The sequence below is a fragment of the Mastomys coucha genome, unplaced genomic scaffold (assembly GCF_008632895.1).
Source record: "Mastomys coucha isolate ucsf_1 unplaced genomic scaffold, UCSF_Mcou_1 pScaffold5, whole genome shotgun sequence".
NCBI lineage: Eukaryota > Metazoa > Chordata > Mammalia > Rodentia > Muridae > Mastomys > Mastomys coucha.
Window position 1 is genome coordinate 47,376,888 of NW_022196911.1, and position 17,041 is coordinate 47,393,928.

At 46.1% G+C, this 17,041-nt stretch overlaps 2 protein-coding genes across 3 annotated transcripts in view; both read left to right on the forward strand.

Moving 5' to 3' along the window:
* The window catches only part of Vdac1 (voltage dependent anion channel 1), a 30,698-nt gene extending 27,036 nt beyond the window's left edge, over nt 1-3,662 (forward strand). Inside the window, exon 10 of the mRNA XM_031354009.1 lies at nt 3,593-3,662. Coding sequence (XP_031209869.1) covers nt 3,593-3,662 — 70 coding nt within the window. The remainder of the gene's footprint in view (nt 1-3,592) is intronic.
* On the forward strand, nt 3,632-16,593 carry CUNH5orf15 (chromosome unknown C5orf15 homolog). 2 transcript variants are annotated; one of them, XM_031352969.1, is made up of 3 exons: nt 3,632-3,829; nt 11,091-11,596; nt 14,894-16,593. In XM_031352969.1, the coding sequence occupies exons 1-3, from the start codon at nt 3,694-3,696 to the stop codon at nt 15,023-15,025; spliced, it is 774 nt and encodes a 257-aa protein (XP_031208829.1). In that variant the 5' UTR covers nt 3,632-3,693; the 3' UTR covers nt 15,026-16,593. The 2 variants fall into 2 exon arrangements, with proteins under 2 accessions (XP_031208829.1, XP_031208830.1); XM_031352970.1 differs by lacking the exon at nt 14,894-16,593 and adding an exon at nt 13,325-13,487.
* The last annotated feature ends 448 nt before the right edge of the window (nt 16,594-17,041 follow it).

Sequence of the window (17,041 nt, forward strand, 5' to 3'; positions counted from 1 at the left end):
ATTAGCTCCTCCCCTTCAAATGCTGTAATTAACATCACTTAAAATAAAACTTGAATAAAATACTGAAACCTCATCCTCTTGTTGCTTTTATGAAAAAATACGAGTGGCCAGGGCATCACTTTGAATTTGTGCTTTGCTCCTTTGCAATCATAGGATTTTTGTTCTTGATGTCTAATAAATCACCACTCACCTGATAGTGGAGAAGAACACTCAGGAGGCTGGAGATGACTGGGAGGTTAATGGTGCTTCCTTCCCCTCTGGACCTGAAGCTGCTCACAGCTTCCTTAGATACTCAAACACATGTGACACACAAATAAAAACAAATCTTAAAAAAAAAGCACATATGGTTGATGTGGTGGCACATCCCAGTCCCTTGGAGATTACACAGTGATATAGTGAGGTCAGTGAAGAGGAAAGTTTTGGGGTTCGGAAGGGCCCACCCCTTAGTTGAGGCAGTGTTGGCATTGATGGCTATTGGGTGAGAGTCAGCTTTCTTTGGGGGTGTGGCCCTCGCACCCATGCTTACAGGTATGTGTGAGGCTTTGTGAATTTATGCGCACCATGTGTATGCAGCTGCCCCAGGAAGCTAGCTAGGATTGTTGGATCTAAAGAGAACTGCAGCTATTTCTTAAGTGAATGCTTAGGCTCTGTGCAGAGATTTTAAACAAAGTGGTTTCCTGGTCCATGTAGTTGAAGGCCAGTGTTGTGAAATGTATAAAAAGGCCCCCTGACTATGAGGGGATGGCATTCACCAGTCACTTATTACATCATGCCTGCCTACAGTATGCAGTGGATTAGGTGGAATATCACTGCAAAATGCCTTAAGTTCATAGTATCTCATTAAAGAAAAGAATTCAGATGGGGCTGGATGCTTCAGCAGGTAGAGCACTCACTCACTATTCTTGCAGAGGACCTGGGATTGAGTCCCAGCATTCACGTGGCCACTCACAATTGTTTGCAACTCCTGTTCCAGGGGATCTGATGCCATCGTTTAGTCTCTGATAACACTTCTTGCATGCATAAAACTCAGAAGACGAGACATATACACATACTTGAAAAAACACTGAAAAATGAATTCAGCTGATCTGTCACTGAGGATGAAAGAACAAAGTAGATCAGGGAGGATGACAGAGGGTGTCACAGAAGCCAATCAACTGAAAGCCATCTCCAAACTGGCAGAAGCTGGGATTGAGATTAGTTTCTGTAATGGTTTGTATGTGCTCGGCTCAAGTGTGGTCCTGTTGGAGTAGGTGTAGCTTTGTTGGAGTAGGTGTGTCACTGTGAGTGGGTTTTAAGACCCTCATCCTAGCTGCCTGGTAGTCAGCCTTCAGATGAAGATGTAGAACTCTCAGCTTCTGCACCATGCCTGCCTGGATGCTGCCATGCTCCTGCCTTGATAATGGATTGAACCTCAGAACCTCTAGGACAGCCCCAATTAAACGTTGTCCTTATAGAGTTGCATTGGTCATGGTGTCTGTTCACAGCAGTAAAACCCTAACTGAAACAATCTCTGAGCACTGGTACTTTCTAGACTGGCAGAAAGCAAAACTTTGGGGTGCTTAGAAGGACTGCACCTCTGTTAATCTGGAAAGTTTGGGCACCATTCCATGTACATGGACTTGTGGCAGACTGTGAAGTGAAATGGATGACTTCTTGGCTTGTTTAACAGGATCTGTGTACTTTGAAGATGTCCTGGGGTCAGAGAAATTGGATTTGGGAAAACACAAGCTGTCTCTGGGGAGGGAATTGCAGAGATAGCAATGAAGCTGTTGGGGGCACAATAAATGCTAACTCTGCTACACTGATTTTCCTGAAAATTAATGAATGAACATACATGAATTGAAACCTATAGGAAACATTCACACAACATACCCACAGATGGAAACTGTACTAAGGCTGTAGGCACGCTTTCTAAATTTACATTTTCTTATCTTTCTTTTTTCTTTCTTTTTTTTGGGGGGGGGGCAGGGTTTCTCTGTGTAGCCCTGGATGTCCTGGCACTTTGTAGACCAGGCTGCCCTTGAACTCAGATATCGACCTGTCTCTGCCTCCCATGGGTTTATATTTTAGTGTTTCACCAAATATTTAACACTTCTCCATAGTTAAGGGTGCATCAGTAAACAAAGTCAAGCTGGCCTTGGCAGGCTTGCTTTCATGTGGGGGACACTGTAAGAGTGGATAATACTTAACAGGATGATAGTGTTATAAAAGAAAAGCAAGAAAATTGGCTAGAACGAGACACTGCCATCGAGAATAGGCTCAAACGTCCCAAAGACATACTTCTATCACTTGTTACATTTTGTAAAACAAAACCCTCAGTATACAGAAATATAACCCAGCAGGTGGGAGGTGGAGGTGAAGGAGTTCAAGGTTATTCACTAGGTAGAAAGGGATTTTTGAGGCCAGCCTGGGCTACCCGAGATCTTGTTTCAAAACCAAAAACAAAAAGGGTTGCTGGAGAAATTATTCAACAGTTTAGAGCACTTGTGTGGTTCCAGCATCCACAAGGGGTGGCTCATAATCACAGCAAAGTTCAGCTCCAGGGGAGTAGGCGCCCTCTTCTGGCATTGGGGGACATGTGAACTTACACACAATTTTACTCTTTATTGTATCATCATCATCATCATCATCATCATCATCATCATCATCATCATCATCATCATCACCACCACCACCACCACCATCATCATCATCATCATCATCACCATCATCACCATCATCACCATCATCACCATCATCATCATCATCGGTTTTTCGAGACAGGATTTCTCTGTGTAGCCCTGGCTGTCCTGGAACTCCCTCTGTAGACCAGGCTGGCCTCAAACTCAGAAATCCGCCAACCTCTGCCTCTCAAGTGCTAGAATTAAAGGCGTGCACCACCACTGCTCATTATTATTTTTTGAGACAGGGTTTCTCTGTGTAGCCCTGGCTGTCCTATTATCGCTTTGTAGACCAGGCTGGCCTCGAATTCACTTAGATTTGCCTGCCTCTGCCTCCTGAGGCAGGAACTAAAGATATGCACTACCACACCTGGCTATTTTTCAGAAATGATTGCTTGAATATATGTATGTGCACCCCATGTGCCTAATGCCTGTGGAGGTCAAAAGAGGTTTTGTAGTCAGAGCCCCTGGAACCGGAGTTATAGGTGGCTGTGAGCGTTTTAATCTGAGTGCTGGGAACCAAACCCAGTCCTCTGCAAGAGTAGCAAATGCTCTCAACAGCTGAATATTCTCTCCAGCTCCATACATGTAATCTTTATTAAACTTAAGTGTGTAGATGTTTTGTCTGTGTGTCTCTGCATCAGTTATACGTCTAGTGTTGGAGGATGCCCAAAGAGGGCACCACATCCCCTGGGACAGATGGGTGTGAGCCCTCACATACACGGGTGCTGGGAATCGAACCCAGGAGCTCTGGGGGATCAGCCAGTGCTCTTAAACCGATGAGCCACTTCTCTAACCCCCTAAAAGACATCTCAAAGATGACAACGACAAACCACAAAATAAAACAACCACCACCAGTTGAAAATAAATTCGTTCCATTCGCCCATTTTATGACCCTTCTCGACAATCCCACGTTAACCTTTCCGGTTCAGAGATGCGACGTCATCACGCCGGGACGTAGCTGCTTCGGACGCGCACCTAACGTCACCTCGCAGAACCTAGCAACCGCGCAGACTCGGGAGCCGAGTCCGTTATGGCTGCCGCCGCCCTGGGCAGAATGTGCGGGGCTGCACGAGAGAAGCTGTCTCCAGGGCCGGGCGCCCGGGGCCTCGGAGCGCTGGCGCGATCTCTGGTGCTGGCGTTGCTGCTCGCGCCCGTCCTGTGCTCTGGTAAATGGACGCGGGGAGACGGCGAGGGACTGGGCCGGGCCGGACGGGACCGAGCGCCGCCGACTCACGGTGGTTCCCACCGGCCGAGTTCCCGCGGCCAGAGCTGGGCCGGGGTTGGAAAGCGCAGCCCCCAGTGCGGTTTCCCCAGGCCTGAGAAGTGGGGTTGTGTGACTCAGACACCCGAGTGGGTGGGCGGGGACAGGAAGTGGCCTTGTCGTGGACCGAGTCTCTGAGAATACGCTCCCTGGAGGAAGGGCGCTCAGTGTTGGGGGGCGGGGGAGAAAGTCTCCAAAATGCTTGAGACTGGGGAGTTCAGAGATCTCTCATACTGGATGGGAAACAGGCCGAAGTGCTAGCCGGAGTTGGGGAGAGTGATGTTAAGAGAGATGCTTGAGAGGGGGAAGCAAGGCTAGGCAAGTTTTTGTTTGTGAGATCGGAGGTAAAGATGGGGACAGTGACCCAGTGTTTGGACTGAATTGATTGACTCTTTCAGAGTAGAAGGCGGGGGAAGCTGTTTGGGGGTCCCGTCTATGAGGTCTGGGAGGTTCTGGTGCTTTTAGTATAGAGGTGGAGTCCAGGGACGCTGAGGGGCTTGGAAGAGGAGTAGAGAGTTTAGAAACAAAGGAGAGCATGTCAGCACATACCCTTCCTTGAGCTGAGGTTTCTGAACGCCCTAGCTTCATTCTGATGGGTTTGTAGTATTTGAGACTGTCTTTTCTTGAAGATGCTACAGCATAAATCAGGATAATAAAGCCTTTCTTGAAAATGAAGAAATCTGTATACCGAGGCAGAGATTTAGCAGGAGAAAAACTACTGTTAAGAACCGAACATTGGGCCAGGCAGTGGTGGCACATGCCTTTAATCCTAGCACTTGGGAGGCAGAGGCAGGCGGATTTCTGAGTTCGAGGCCAGCCTGGTCTACAGAGTGAGTTCCAGGACAGCCAGGGATACACGGAGAAACCCTGTCTCGAAAAAACAAAAGCAAAAACAAATAAAAAAGAACTGAACATTGTTGAGTAGTCATATTTTCCTTTCTGTCCACAACATGCAATCACTCTCTCCCCAAGTCTTTTTTTTTTTTTTCATTTTTTTTTTTCCCAGATGAAAACTAATGTGTACTGGGGATGACTTCCTTCTTTGCCCAGGGGACTCTGCAGCCAGTCAGACATTCCTTTATTACAGTGCTGGGTTGCATACATAGTTACCTTCCTCAGCAGCTCTGAAAGCTGGCAGCTGACTGCCCTACCTGGAGGGTTTTGGCGTCTGTTGGGGTGTGGGGGTGGGGGTAGATGGGGGGGAAAACTGGGGTCTCCAAGGCTCTTTTATCATTGGTAGAGTGTAATGAGGATTTCCCTGGTGGATGCACACATAATTTTGATCTTTAATCATCTAAAACAACAGTCTGTAACTGAATCTTTAGGAGTAATCTGACACCTGTGGCTTCCGTGGGCACTGCACCTAAGTTTGTCTGACACACACACACACACACACACACACACACACACAATCTAAGTGTTACCTTTAAACTAGAGGTAACTCCAGTTAGGCAAGGGGTCTGAGCAGTCTCAGTGATACCTTTGTGATGAAGCTCAGCTATGAAGATCCATTAAGCACAGTAGTCTGACATCAGTTGTGAGCTCTCTTTCCATCCAGCAGGGTCAGCATTGCATCTGATGTTTCATGTAAAGTCCTAGCTTTTTTTCCTGTGCTGTACTTGTGTGTTTCTGTTAATTATCTTTCTTTCTTTCTTTTTTCTTTTAAAGATTTATTTATTATGTGTAAGTACACTGTAGCTGTCTTCAGACACCCCAGAAGAGGGCATCAGATCTCATTACGGATGGCTGTGAGCCACCACGTGGTTGCTGGGATTTGATCTTAGGACCTTCGGAAGAGCAGTGTTCTTAACCGCTGAGCCATCTCTCCAGCCCCCTAATTTTATTTCTTGACTTCCTTGGTGCTGGGTGTAGGTATTCATCCATGAAGAGGGATTTTGCCTAGCTGGGTTTCAGGGAAGTCCAGTAGGTACTGAGATGCTCTGTGGGGTGCAGTGTGCCTCATGAGATGAGGTCAGGTTGAGTGCATTTACTGTGAGTTCACGGAATGTTGTCTTTTAAGTAGACAGTATGGGTAGCCGTTAGGGAGATTAGGATGTGGCTAAAGGGAAGATCAGGTTGTTGACTTTTTTGTTTTGTTTTGTTTTGTTTTGTTTTGTTTTTCTCTGTATATCCCTGGCTGTCCTGGGACTCACTCTGTAGACCAGGTTGGCTGGCTTCAAACTCAGAAATCTGCCTGCTTCTGCCTCCCAAGTGCTGGGATCAAAGGTATGTGTACATCACCACTGCCCGGCTAGGTTGTTGACTTTTTAAAAAATAATATCTTTCTTTACATTTATTTAGTGTGTGTGTATAGGTGTAGGACATAGGACAGTGGACAGCTTTTGGTTGGGAGGCAGACCTTGCTTTCCACCATGTTGAGTTCCAAAGTAGAAACTTACTTATTTGCTGGAGCTACTTTCCTGTCCCTCAAGTAGGATCTTGTAGACAGTTACTAAGACTGGCTTTTTCAAGAAAGAGGGAGCCTGAAGATTTTTTTCCTTTTATTTTTTTAAAGTATGGCTGTACAGTTGTGGCACACACCATCCAGCATTCAGGAGGCAAAGGCAGGCAGGTCTGAGGTCAACCTGGTCGACAGAGAGTTCCCAGACAGTCAGAACTATAGACTGAGTGACTCTGTCTCAGAAAAAAAAATGTATGTGCATGTATCTTCCTTTCTGCCTGCCTTCCTGCTTGTCTGTGTGTCTGTGGGTATGTGGTGGTGAGTTACAATGGAAGCCAGAGCATTGATGACTTGCAGGCAGTTGTGGGCCACCCAATAGGGATGCTGGGAACAGAAATTTGATCCTCTGAGCCATCTTTCCAGCCTGCTAAGGGAGTTTTTAAGTGGAGGAGTGACCTCATGTCAGTTTCTGCATGATTGCAGGCTGCTGTGCTGAACTGGGGCAGTGGGGTCCGGGGAAGCAGGCAGATGAGCTACAAAAGCTGAGGTGATGGTGGCTTGGACCAGGCATTGAAGTGAAAGCCTTCAGATCATGCTTATGTTGGTGCTAGGTACAGGCATTAATGTGTGTGTGTGTGTGGTGGTGGTGGTGGTGGTGGTGGTGGTGGAGGTGGTGGTGGCAGTGGTAGCAGCAGTGGTGGCTGTGAGCCCTGGGGTGAGTGTGGAGGTCAGAAGGAACTTAGGGTCCACTCTGTTTCCATCTTTTTTCTGTTCCACTTGGATTGTTTGCTTTCTTCACTTTTGAGTTTTGAGATTCTTTATTTTAGGAACACATTCTTTGTTGTTTATGGAGGTTGCAAATAGTTTCTCTGCAGTAGCACCTCCAAATTCTTTCCTTCAGTTCTTTCTGTGTTGTGGGTTGAACCCAGGACCTTGTCTCACACAGCTGGCCCATTAGTGCCCTGGGACTGCATGGAAACCCTGGGAAAATGTTTAAGGAACAGGGTTGGTAGCCCACTGTTTCAGAGGTTTCTGTCCGTGGTTGCCTGGGTGTTGCGGAGATGGGCACTGTGCAGCAGGGTGTGTGGCCGAGGATGGTGCTTAGTTGAGGCCGTTGGATGAGCAGAGTTCTGGTGATTTGTGTACATTCTCTTCTGATGAATGGGAGTGTTGGGAGCTTAAGGAGACTTTTGGGAGTGGGGAGGAAAATGGACTAGGGAATTATAGCATAATCACCAAGAATTCCACACAGGGTAGAAGCTTCCACATTGAGTTTGAGAAATGAAATGAAAACAGTGGTATGGTTGTTCCCAGCTGTGGGCGGCTGCATAGTGCACTTGGGGATAAAGACTTTCATTTAGCCTTTGCCAGATGGAGGAGACTCTGTGTGAGTGCAGAGCCATTAGCCATGGACACAAGAATTCGAGTGCTTGGGCACACCATTGAACTGTGGGAAGGGGCAGAGAGTGTATGGGCCAGATTTGGTGGTGGCTGCAGAGGCCGAGCAGTGAGAATGGGATGGGAGGCAGTCTTTATGGGTTGAGAAGAGCAGCTCATGAGTCAGAAAGCTTGGCCAGCATTCCAGGAACCAGCATGCTGCAGATGGGCTTGTGGGGGCTGGGGAGGGGGGAGTTGGTAATAGTGGAGGGAGAGGCTGATGGGTAGTTGGGCTGACTCAGCAGAAGAGAGGTCATGGACTTTGAAATCCAAATAGGAGCTCTTCTCTGGATGAGAAAGAACTCTATAGTTAGGAGCTAAAGTCTTACAATGAGGGGACCTGCCAGGACTTGGTGATAGGGGAGATGTGTGCCCCCAAGCCAGTGGCACTTCTAGGGAAGAATGGGAAGTGGTGCCCTTGTTCTGTCTGTGCAAGGGTGTGGGAGGGAAACCCGCTGTGGAGTAAAAGGGCTGCAGGGCCAGTGTGTTTGGAAGGGAATCAGATTTCTGTAATGTCGACAGAGAAGCATGAGGAGAGATCTGGAGGGCTCTGTGTAATCATTCCTGCCCCTCCCAGGGCAGGTCCTTTAGAGACTATTCAAAAAGTTAGGTAGTGGAAGTTGGTTTTTTTTTTTTTGTTTATTTTGGAGATAGGGTCTCCTATAGTCTAGAGTGCCCTCAAAACTAACTGTGTATGCTGGCATTACAGGTGTGTCTTGCTAGGCCTGGCTCTAATTTACTATCTTTTAACATTTTTTTTTCTGGTGCTAAGGATCAAACCTAGTTCCCTACATATACCAGGCCACATCATTAATCCTGTTATCTTTCTAAACTATTTCTCCTCCTCCTCCTCCTCTTCCTCTTCCTTCTCCTTTTCTTTTTAAAGATTTATTTGTAAGAGTACATTGTACACACCAGAAGAGGACATCAGATTCCATTACAGATGGTTGTGAGCCACCATGTGGTTGCTGGGAATTGAACTCAGGACCTCTGGAAGAATAGTCAGTGCACTTAACCACTGAGCTATCTCTCCAGCCCCCTATTTTTTCATTGTTAGAAATTATTTTTCTGGGAGGCTTCTGTCCAATTAAGACCCTCCCCCTTTTCAAAGTAGATAACAAAGTAAATGTCAACTGTGCTGTATAAATGAGAGTGTGTTTATGTGAACAGTTGTCTTGTGTGTGTGAGAATATTTGTGAGGCGGGAGGCTTGTGTTTACAGACTGAGGTTAGCAGCAGCAGCACCATTATTGATGCATTATTGAAGTTCTTCAGCAGAGGCTCCACTCAGTCACAGATTGGATACATTGTTCAGTTTAGCGGCTTTCCTCTGTGGACTATGTCTCCATTGATTCTTCCTGTGGGGTAGAGTTACTTCTGTAAACAGTCTTAGCTGTACTTCAGTGAGCGTCACTGAGGAGGTAGGGGCATAGGGAGGGAAGATTGTGCAAGACTTTGGCCTCATTTCTCACTGGGAGACTGCCTTCCCAACCTTTACACTGCTATCACTAAGCTTTCAAGTTCTGGTTTCTGGTTCTTGTCCCTTAGAATTTTTGTGATTTGAAATTTTTTTTTTTGTTTTTGGTTTTTCGAGACAGGGTTTCTCTGTGTAGCCCTGGCTATCCTGGAACTCACTCTGTAGACCAGGCTAGCCTCGAACTCAGAGATCTGCCTACCTTTGCCTCCCAAGTGCTGAGATTAAAGGCATGTGCCACCACTGCCCAGTGTGATTTAAAAAATTTAAAAGTCTTCAAGTATCACTTAGAGATGCTGTCTACAGCTTGTTTGTAGTTTTGAATACTGGTTATATGCTTGAAACAAGATTTTTTTTTTTAGAGTAAAAGTCTAGCCTTTGGCAGCCTCAACAAATTAGTCTCTGTCACCTATCTCTAGTGTTACAAATTAAAGTCAAGGAATGATGAAAAGCAGAGAATTAATGTGGCTATTTTGGGGAGAGGGAAAAACCAAAAAAAAGGTTTAGTGACCCCTAAACCCTGTTTTCAGGAACATCCTGACAGGAACTTTGAGCATGGGGCAGGGATGGGGCAGATGATGCATAATTGAGCATCCAGTCAGTGTGTAGTCTGAGATTCTTGTCTCTGGTTTGCTTCTGCAAGGTGGTCAGAAGTTACTATTGCTGAAGAAGACATGGAGGTTCTCAGGGGATGTCTTCCAGTGCCAGGGTGCACCCTCCCTCTCCCTAGTGGGTAACTGCTCTGTCCTAGGAGGGTCTGCTCTTTGTAGAATCCAGGGTGCCTGCAAGGTTAGAACAGTGGCTTGATGGATGACAGACTAGACAGACACTTTGATTGCTTACCATACCAGCCTGCAGAGGGAAGCAGGCCATGGACAGAATGAAGGCTTTTAACCTGTGCTTGCTCATGTTCTGGGCTCCAATTGAGGGTAAGTCAATTTTAGCAAAAGAAGTTCCTAAGTACCTGTTTTATACTGTATTTAGGTCCAGATTTTTTGTGTGTGTGTGTGTGTGTGTGTGTGTGTGTGTGTGTGTGTGTGAGAGAGAGAGAGAGAGAGAGAGAGAGAGAGAGAGAGAGAGAGAGAGATGTATGTGTACTAATTGTTTTTCGTGTCCCAAGGCCTCCTCGCTTTTTTTCTGGCAATGAGATAGAGCCTGGACAGGGCTAGCTGAGGGCCAGTCTTTGGTAAAGGGAAACGGTGCAGGTGGGATGAAGTCTGTGTGGACTTTCGGGACTGACCTGAACGCTGATGCCTGTTGATTTAGTAGGCTGTTCAAGTCATTACTGAGAAAAACAATTACTACCTGAGATTAACTGACCAAGAAGAAATGTAATCGTTTGCTAGCTGTTGAAACTTACCTAGATCTTAAGAGAAAGCTGCAGGAATTTATTTATTTTTTATTTTTATTTTTTTTAAAGATTTATTTATTATTATATATAAGTACACTATAGCTTCAGACCTCATTACTCATGGTTGTGAGCCATCATGTGGTTGCTGGGATTTGAACTCAGGACCTTTAGAAGAGCAGTCGGGGGCTGGTGAGATGGCTCAGTGGGGAAGAGCACCGACTGCTCTTCAGAAGGTCACTAGTTCAAATCCCAGCAACCACATGGTGGCTCACAACCACCCATAATGAGATCTGACACCCTTGTCTGGTGCGTCTGAAGACAGCTACAGTGTACTCATATGAATAAATAAATAAATAAATTAAAAAAAAAAAAAAAGGAGCAGTTGGTGCTCTTACTTGCTGAGCCATCTACCGGCTATTGAAGAGAAATGTTCAGTGAAAAGTTGGATAAATACCTTTTTCTCTTAGTCAAGTTTAGCAGTATGGGGATGCTTTTGTTTTTCAGATACACCAGAGAATACATCAAACAACATTACCAATTCTACTCCATCTATGCAGACACCTGGAAACCACACCAAACCTGTTTCCCACATCAGCACCACACTTACCCCGTCCAGTACAGAGAAAAGTGGAAGCAGCTCTGCGGCGCCCACCCCCTCTGCTGCTCCGTCTGTGCCCCAAGACGAGGCTGACAGCAATGAGGACCCCAGCATGGAGGAGGAGGATCTTCTGGCACTCAACAGTTCCCCGGCCACAGTCAAGGACACTCTGGACAACGGTGACTACGGAGAGCCAGACTACGACTGGACCACCAACCCCAGGGATGAGGAGCCTGAAGACATTAACATTGCAATCAGCAAAGAGAGCAGGCGCTTCAGAGGCTTCCAGGACTCAGTGCAGGTCGTCAAGCTCCCGCCCCCCAACAGAGAGGATAGCCACTTCTTTTTTCATCTCCTTATTTTTGCTTTCTGTGCAGCTGTTGTTTATGTTACCTATCACAACAAAAGGAAGGTAAGTTGGAATTTTGACCCTTTCTGCAATTCATCGTCTCAACCATATTTGTATAAATTTTTTCAATCAGGTTGAAAGCCCTGATAAATGTTAACATTTCTAATGAAGTTATGAGTCTGGTAATTAGAGAAATGAGGAATAAAGCTACATGTGCTTCTAGGAAATTACTTGAATTTTTTCATAATGAACTAAACCAAAGTCCAGTGAATTACTGATTTTTCAGACAGGGCCTCACTAAAGTAGCCCTGGCTGTCCTGGAACTCGATCTGTAGACTGTGCTGGCTTGAATTCACAGAGATCCACCTGCCTCTGTCTCCCAAGTGCTAGGGTCAGAGGTGTGTGCCCCCATGCCTGGCTTGCATTTCTTAATTTGGTAATGGTACTTCACTGGGAATATTTGTGGAGCAAGAATATTAGTTTAAATTTTAATTTATTATGCATTACTTACTGATCTTACACTCGTGTTATTTTCTGGTCACTCAAGGATTAGGCTGAGGATTGGGCTCCACTGCTAGTCCTCTCCTAGTGTACATGAAGCCCTGGGTTCATTTCCCAGCATCACATAAACCTGGGCGTGGTAACACTTCTGTAAGCCCTGTGACTTCCCGAGGATCAGAGAGTCAGGATTAGTCCTTGTCAGCTTTAGTGTTGTACTGAGGGACAGACTAGCTTGGGCTGTATATTTAAGAACCTGCCTTAAAAGAAAAAAAAGGACCGTATGTATAACCAGGTGTGGTGGTGTATGCTTGTAACCTTGTCACTTGGGGAGTAGAGGTAGGTGGGTCACTGTTGTCCATGGACAGCTTAGATTATTTGAAACTGTGTCAGAAATAATTAATTGGGGCTGGAGAAATGGCTCAGTGGCTAAGAGCTCTGGCAGCTTTTGCAGAGGCCTGGGTTGCAGTTGCCCACACTCACGTAGTAGTTATAACCTGTAACTCTCCTTCTGGGGATCTGCTTATCAACAGACAGACAGCCCTCTCCTCCCAGACAACTGTGTAATGTAGAGAAGGCTCGAGACCTTAGGAAAAAAGAAAATGTAAGCTGTCTCAGAGCATTAAAATATATTTTAAATGTATTTTTGGTCCACAGATATACACACATGCTGTAATTTTTTTTAATGAATGTCATGTAGAATTTGACATTTTGCTTTAAGATCTTAAGTAAATTGTGGGTGTGGGGCACTTGCCATAGTGCTTGTGTGGCGGTCAGAGGACAGTTTTGTAGACTTGTTTTCTCATGTCTTTCTGGATTCTGGGTCACCATGCTTGTGTGACAGTGTCTTTACTTGCTGAGTCATCTCAGCAGCCCCAATGTCTCATGTATTTATTATTGCTTATTTCTAATTGTGTGTGTGTCTGTGTGTGTGTGAGGGCGCATTGCCACCGGGGGCTGGAGTGAGAGGTGTGAGGTGCCTGAGGTGGGTGCTGGGCTCTGAACTTGCTCCTCTGCAAAAGCAGCACTCACCAGCTGCTGAGCTGCTCTTTCAGCCCTGGTAACTTGTGTTTTGCCAAACAATTTATGGATATTTCCCACGGCATATCTCCTCCATTTTATCTTTTATTTTTGAGATTATAATATAATTACCATTTCCTCCTTCCATATCCTTCCATATACCCCTCCTTGCTCTTTGAAATTCGTGGCCTTTTTCATTAATTGTTGTTATATGTATATATATTCTTAAATACATATTTACATATGTTCTTGAATAGAAATATATATTTGCAGTGCTCCAGGGCAGTGGAACAGGGTGACCCTGAGTGTTGAGACCCTGCAGCGATGCTGAGAGGTTTCTAGGCCTGTGCTACCGGGAACTGGCCAAAAACTGGATCCCCACAGCCAGCATGAGGGGCACCGTGGGTGCCATAGGACTGGTATGGGCCTCGGACTGGCCACTGGACTGGGTGCCTTCCATCAACGGCAACTTTAAGAAGGATGATTAGGCAGCTCCCTCCTCCCACCACAGGCCTCGCTGGTGTCACGCCCGCTGCCTTAGAAACAGCTTAGCCCTGTGGAGGATGCTGAGGAAGCCGGACACTGAGGAACCCACATCACTCCAGGGAAGCGTCTGCATTGATGGACACTGGGGCTGCCTCGAAGGGTGCAGCATTAAACCTTGTTCTTCCAGCCGGGGCGGGGAGAAACATATAGTCATCAGTAGAACCTGCTCAGCTTGCATGTTACTTGTCCGTGTCCTTACTTTAGGGCGACCAAGTGGTATGCTCTTCCTGAGGCAGACTGTCAGCCTCGGCAGCCCTTAGTTGCCTCTAATTCTCTGTGGAGGCTGAGGCCTCATGAGCTTTCCCTTTCCCTGTCCACTTGGGCACCATAGCATATTACTTACAAATGTGGTTAGGGGGCTGGAGAGATGGCTCAGAGGTTAAGAGCACAGTCTGTTCTTCCAGAGAGCCTGAGTTCAATGTCCAGCAACCACATGGTGGTTCACAACCATCTGTAAGGAGATTTGGTGATCTATTCTGGCCTGCAGGCATACATGCAGGCAGAATGCTGTATACATAGTAAATAAATAAATCTTTAAAAAATGTGGTTTAATATCTGCATAATTAATTGTGCTGTGTTCCTTCTGGTTGGCTAGATGATTCCAAGTTTTAGTTCAGAGCTAGCACAATGATGATCATTTCTGTGCTCTAGTTAAAGGAGGTGTAAGCTAATGGGATCGGGTGTCACTGTGACTGAGTGGCTGAGCCTTTGGGGGTTCTAAAGGGTGCGTAAGCAGTTTCTCAGTATATGGCTCTCTCTCTCTCTCTCTCTCTTTCTCCATGCCTCTCTTCCTCCCTCTTCTTCCTCCCTCCCTCTATCTACTTCTATCTCTCTCTCTCTTCCTCCCTCCCTTTCCCTCTCTCCTCTTTCTCCCTCACTCTTATCTACCCCCACCCCTCCTCATGCTGAGCTCTCGTGGCTTGCCTTGTCATTTAGGCTGCCTTCTTCCTTTCTGAGGCTTGAGTTTTCCTATCTGAGAAAGGACAAAATGGAACAGTTACTTTCAGAATGTCTTCCAGCTTCCAGTGTCGGTGAACCAGTGACAGAAAGCAGCAGTCAGACCACCAGATTTGCCTGTTAGCTGAGCTGAGTGTGGGCAAGTGGGATCCTGGTCTCCACCCTCACCACTGAGAGGCACCATGTAGCCATGACGACAAGCTAGAGAAGGGTGCCATCTCATTGTTGCTAATGTTAGTTTTTGTGTCCCAAAGCCTGAGCAAGGTCCTGCACTTGTTACAAAGACGTTGCCAGGTAAGTTTTTTCTTTGGCATGTCTAATTGTTTTGTTTTATTTCAGATTTTCCTCCTAGTTCAAAGCAGAAAGTGGCGTGATGGCTTGTGTTCCAAAACTGTGGAGTACCATCGTTTGGATCAGAACGTGAACGAGGCCATGCCTTCTCTGAAGATCACCAATGATTACATTTTCTAAAGCACTTGATTGGCATTTGCTCGTTATGCTGTTTTATTTGCTTAACTTTTCTATGATGTGCACGTTTGCCACGGGGCAGGCGGGTGGCACTTAGCTGAGACGGGCACTCTCTTTCGCCTTGGTGCTTTGAGAACTAACTGTCACAAACAAGGAGTATATGATTTTTTTTTTTTTCTTTAGAGCTAGATTCAATCAGGTATCTGAAATGTCAGTTAAACATTACTTTATATTTTTGTGTAGTTGTTATTATTTTACATTTATTGTGCCTCTGGCAGCAAGGTTCCCTTTGAAAGGCCCAACGTGGAGCTTAGGTCCCTCAGGGCCAGCGCTGCTGGTTCTCATCACTCGCTGCCACCCAGTTGCTGTTTCCCAGTTCCTTTATTCTATTTCTGTGGTTGAGATAGGGTCCCACTCAGCAACCCAGGCTGGCTGCAAACTGTTGGTCTTACTGCCTTGGCTTCTCAAGTGCCAGTACCACAGGTGTGGCCGCTCACCCACTTCCAAATCCCATATTTTCAAACACATTTTCTGTGTGAAGTGGTCCTCAATTTAACATATAAAGATACTGCAGTATAATGCTTTGCTTTAAAATAACATTCCCCCTCTCTTTCAAAGCTACTTTAAGGACAGTGAAGCGGGCTCAGTTAGTGAGGGCACTTGCTGCCCACCTTGCGAACCTGAGTTCAGTCCCCAAGGCCTACGTGGTAGAAGGAGATAGTCTTGGAGGTTGTCCTCTGACCTCCACGTGTGGGCCATGGCATTTGTGCACCTACACACACATGCTTACACACATAGTAAGTAAATGTAGTTAAAAAGAACCCATTTGGGTATTTTAGGCACTTGAAACACAGTGTAAGATGATACGGCTGCTGATTCATGGTCAAGGTAAGCTCTTTTAAGAATTCTGGCAAAAGAGACGGCAGTGTGCACAGGTGAAATGTTAGGTAGATCCAGGTTTTGGTTTGGATTACTGAGTGGAGTTTAGGGTAGAAGCTGGTAGAGTATTTAACCCATGACCAGCACTTGATTTTAGCATGAGTCCCAGGGTTCAGATGAGGAGCAGAGTGTAGAGCAGGTCAGAGGTTTCTCAGTTTGTTTCTTGATCACAGTAAACTGGAGGAGACTGGAGAGGCCATTGCCACGTGAGTGACACTGTGTCTTGCTTGGTCCTGCAGTTAAAGCAGTAATCAGAGTAAGTTCACACAGACCTGTGTGACAGTGACCCTCAGACTTGCCTCCTCCCCAGCCCCCAACTGCGATTATTTGCTGAATTTCATAGTAGCCTCTGTTCTTTAGAGTTGATCAGAATGTAAATGTGTGATTTGAACCATGCTTCATTACTGCAAGCTCAGTAAAGCCTGGGCAGGCCAGCAGCCACGCTCCCTGTGTGGACATGGAAACAGCGGTGTTGTCTTCTTCCCCTGCCAGGGACAGTTGACTGTCCGAGGGAAGGGCACGGTAGTGAAATACACCTGAACTCTTTTATTGCAGTAGTTTTTTTCATATCTGAAATTGTATTATTTAATATTTTGAATAAGACTTTAAGGAATAAATGGTAAAGATATAAATCTGTCTCTGTCAGTGTGTTCGTCACAGTGCTGACTTGAGTGTTACAGAAGACCTGTGCTGGCCAAGAGGAAGTGAGCCTTAGCTGTTCTAGGCCTGCTCAGCCCCGGAGCTCGGAAGCCACTTACACTTCTGACTTGTTCTTAGGTCCAGTTGTTACTGGGTCCTGACATCTGCCATCACTAGCAAACCAGGATGGCAAGAAAGACTTGTAGGACATCACTGTGTACTTTCCAGGTTGGCTCCCTGTTATACATGAACCACCCAAACCAGGAGGGCCAGCCTTGGTGATAGACCTGGGCCTCTTAGTGACCGCCTGGTGATGATGTTCACTGTTGAAGGCGCCACCTTAAATGACCTCTGACTTTGGGAATACCAGATCATACACAGGCAGAAAATGCTACTGGGGTTTAACAGGCACTTTAGCTGCTGGGCGAGGAGACCACAATC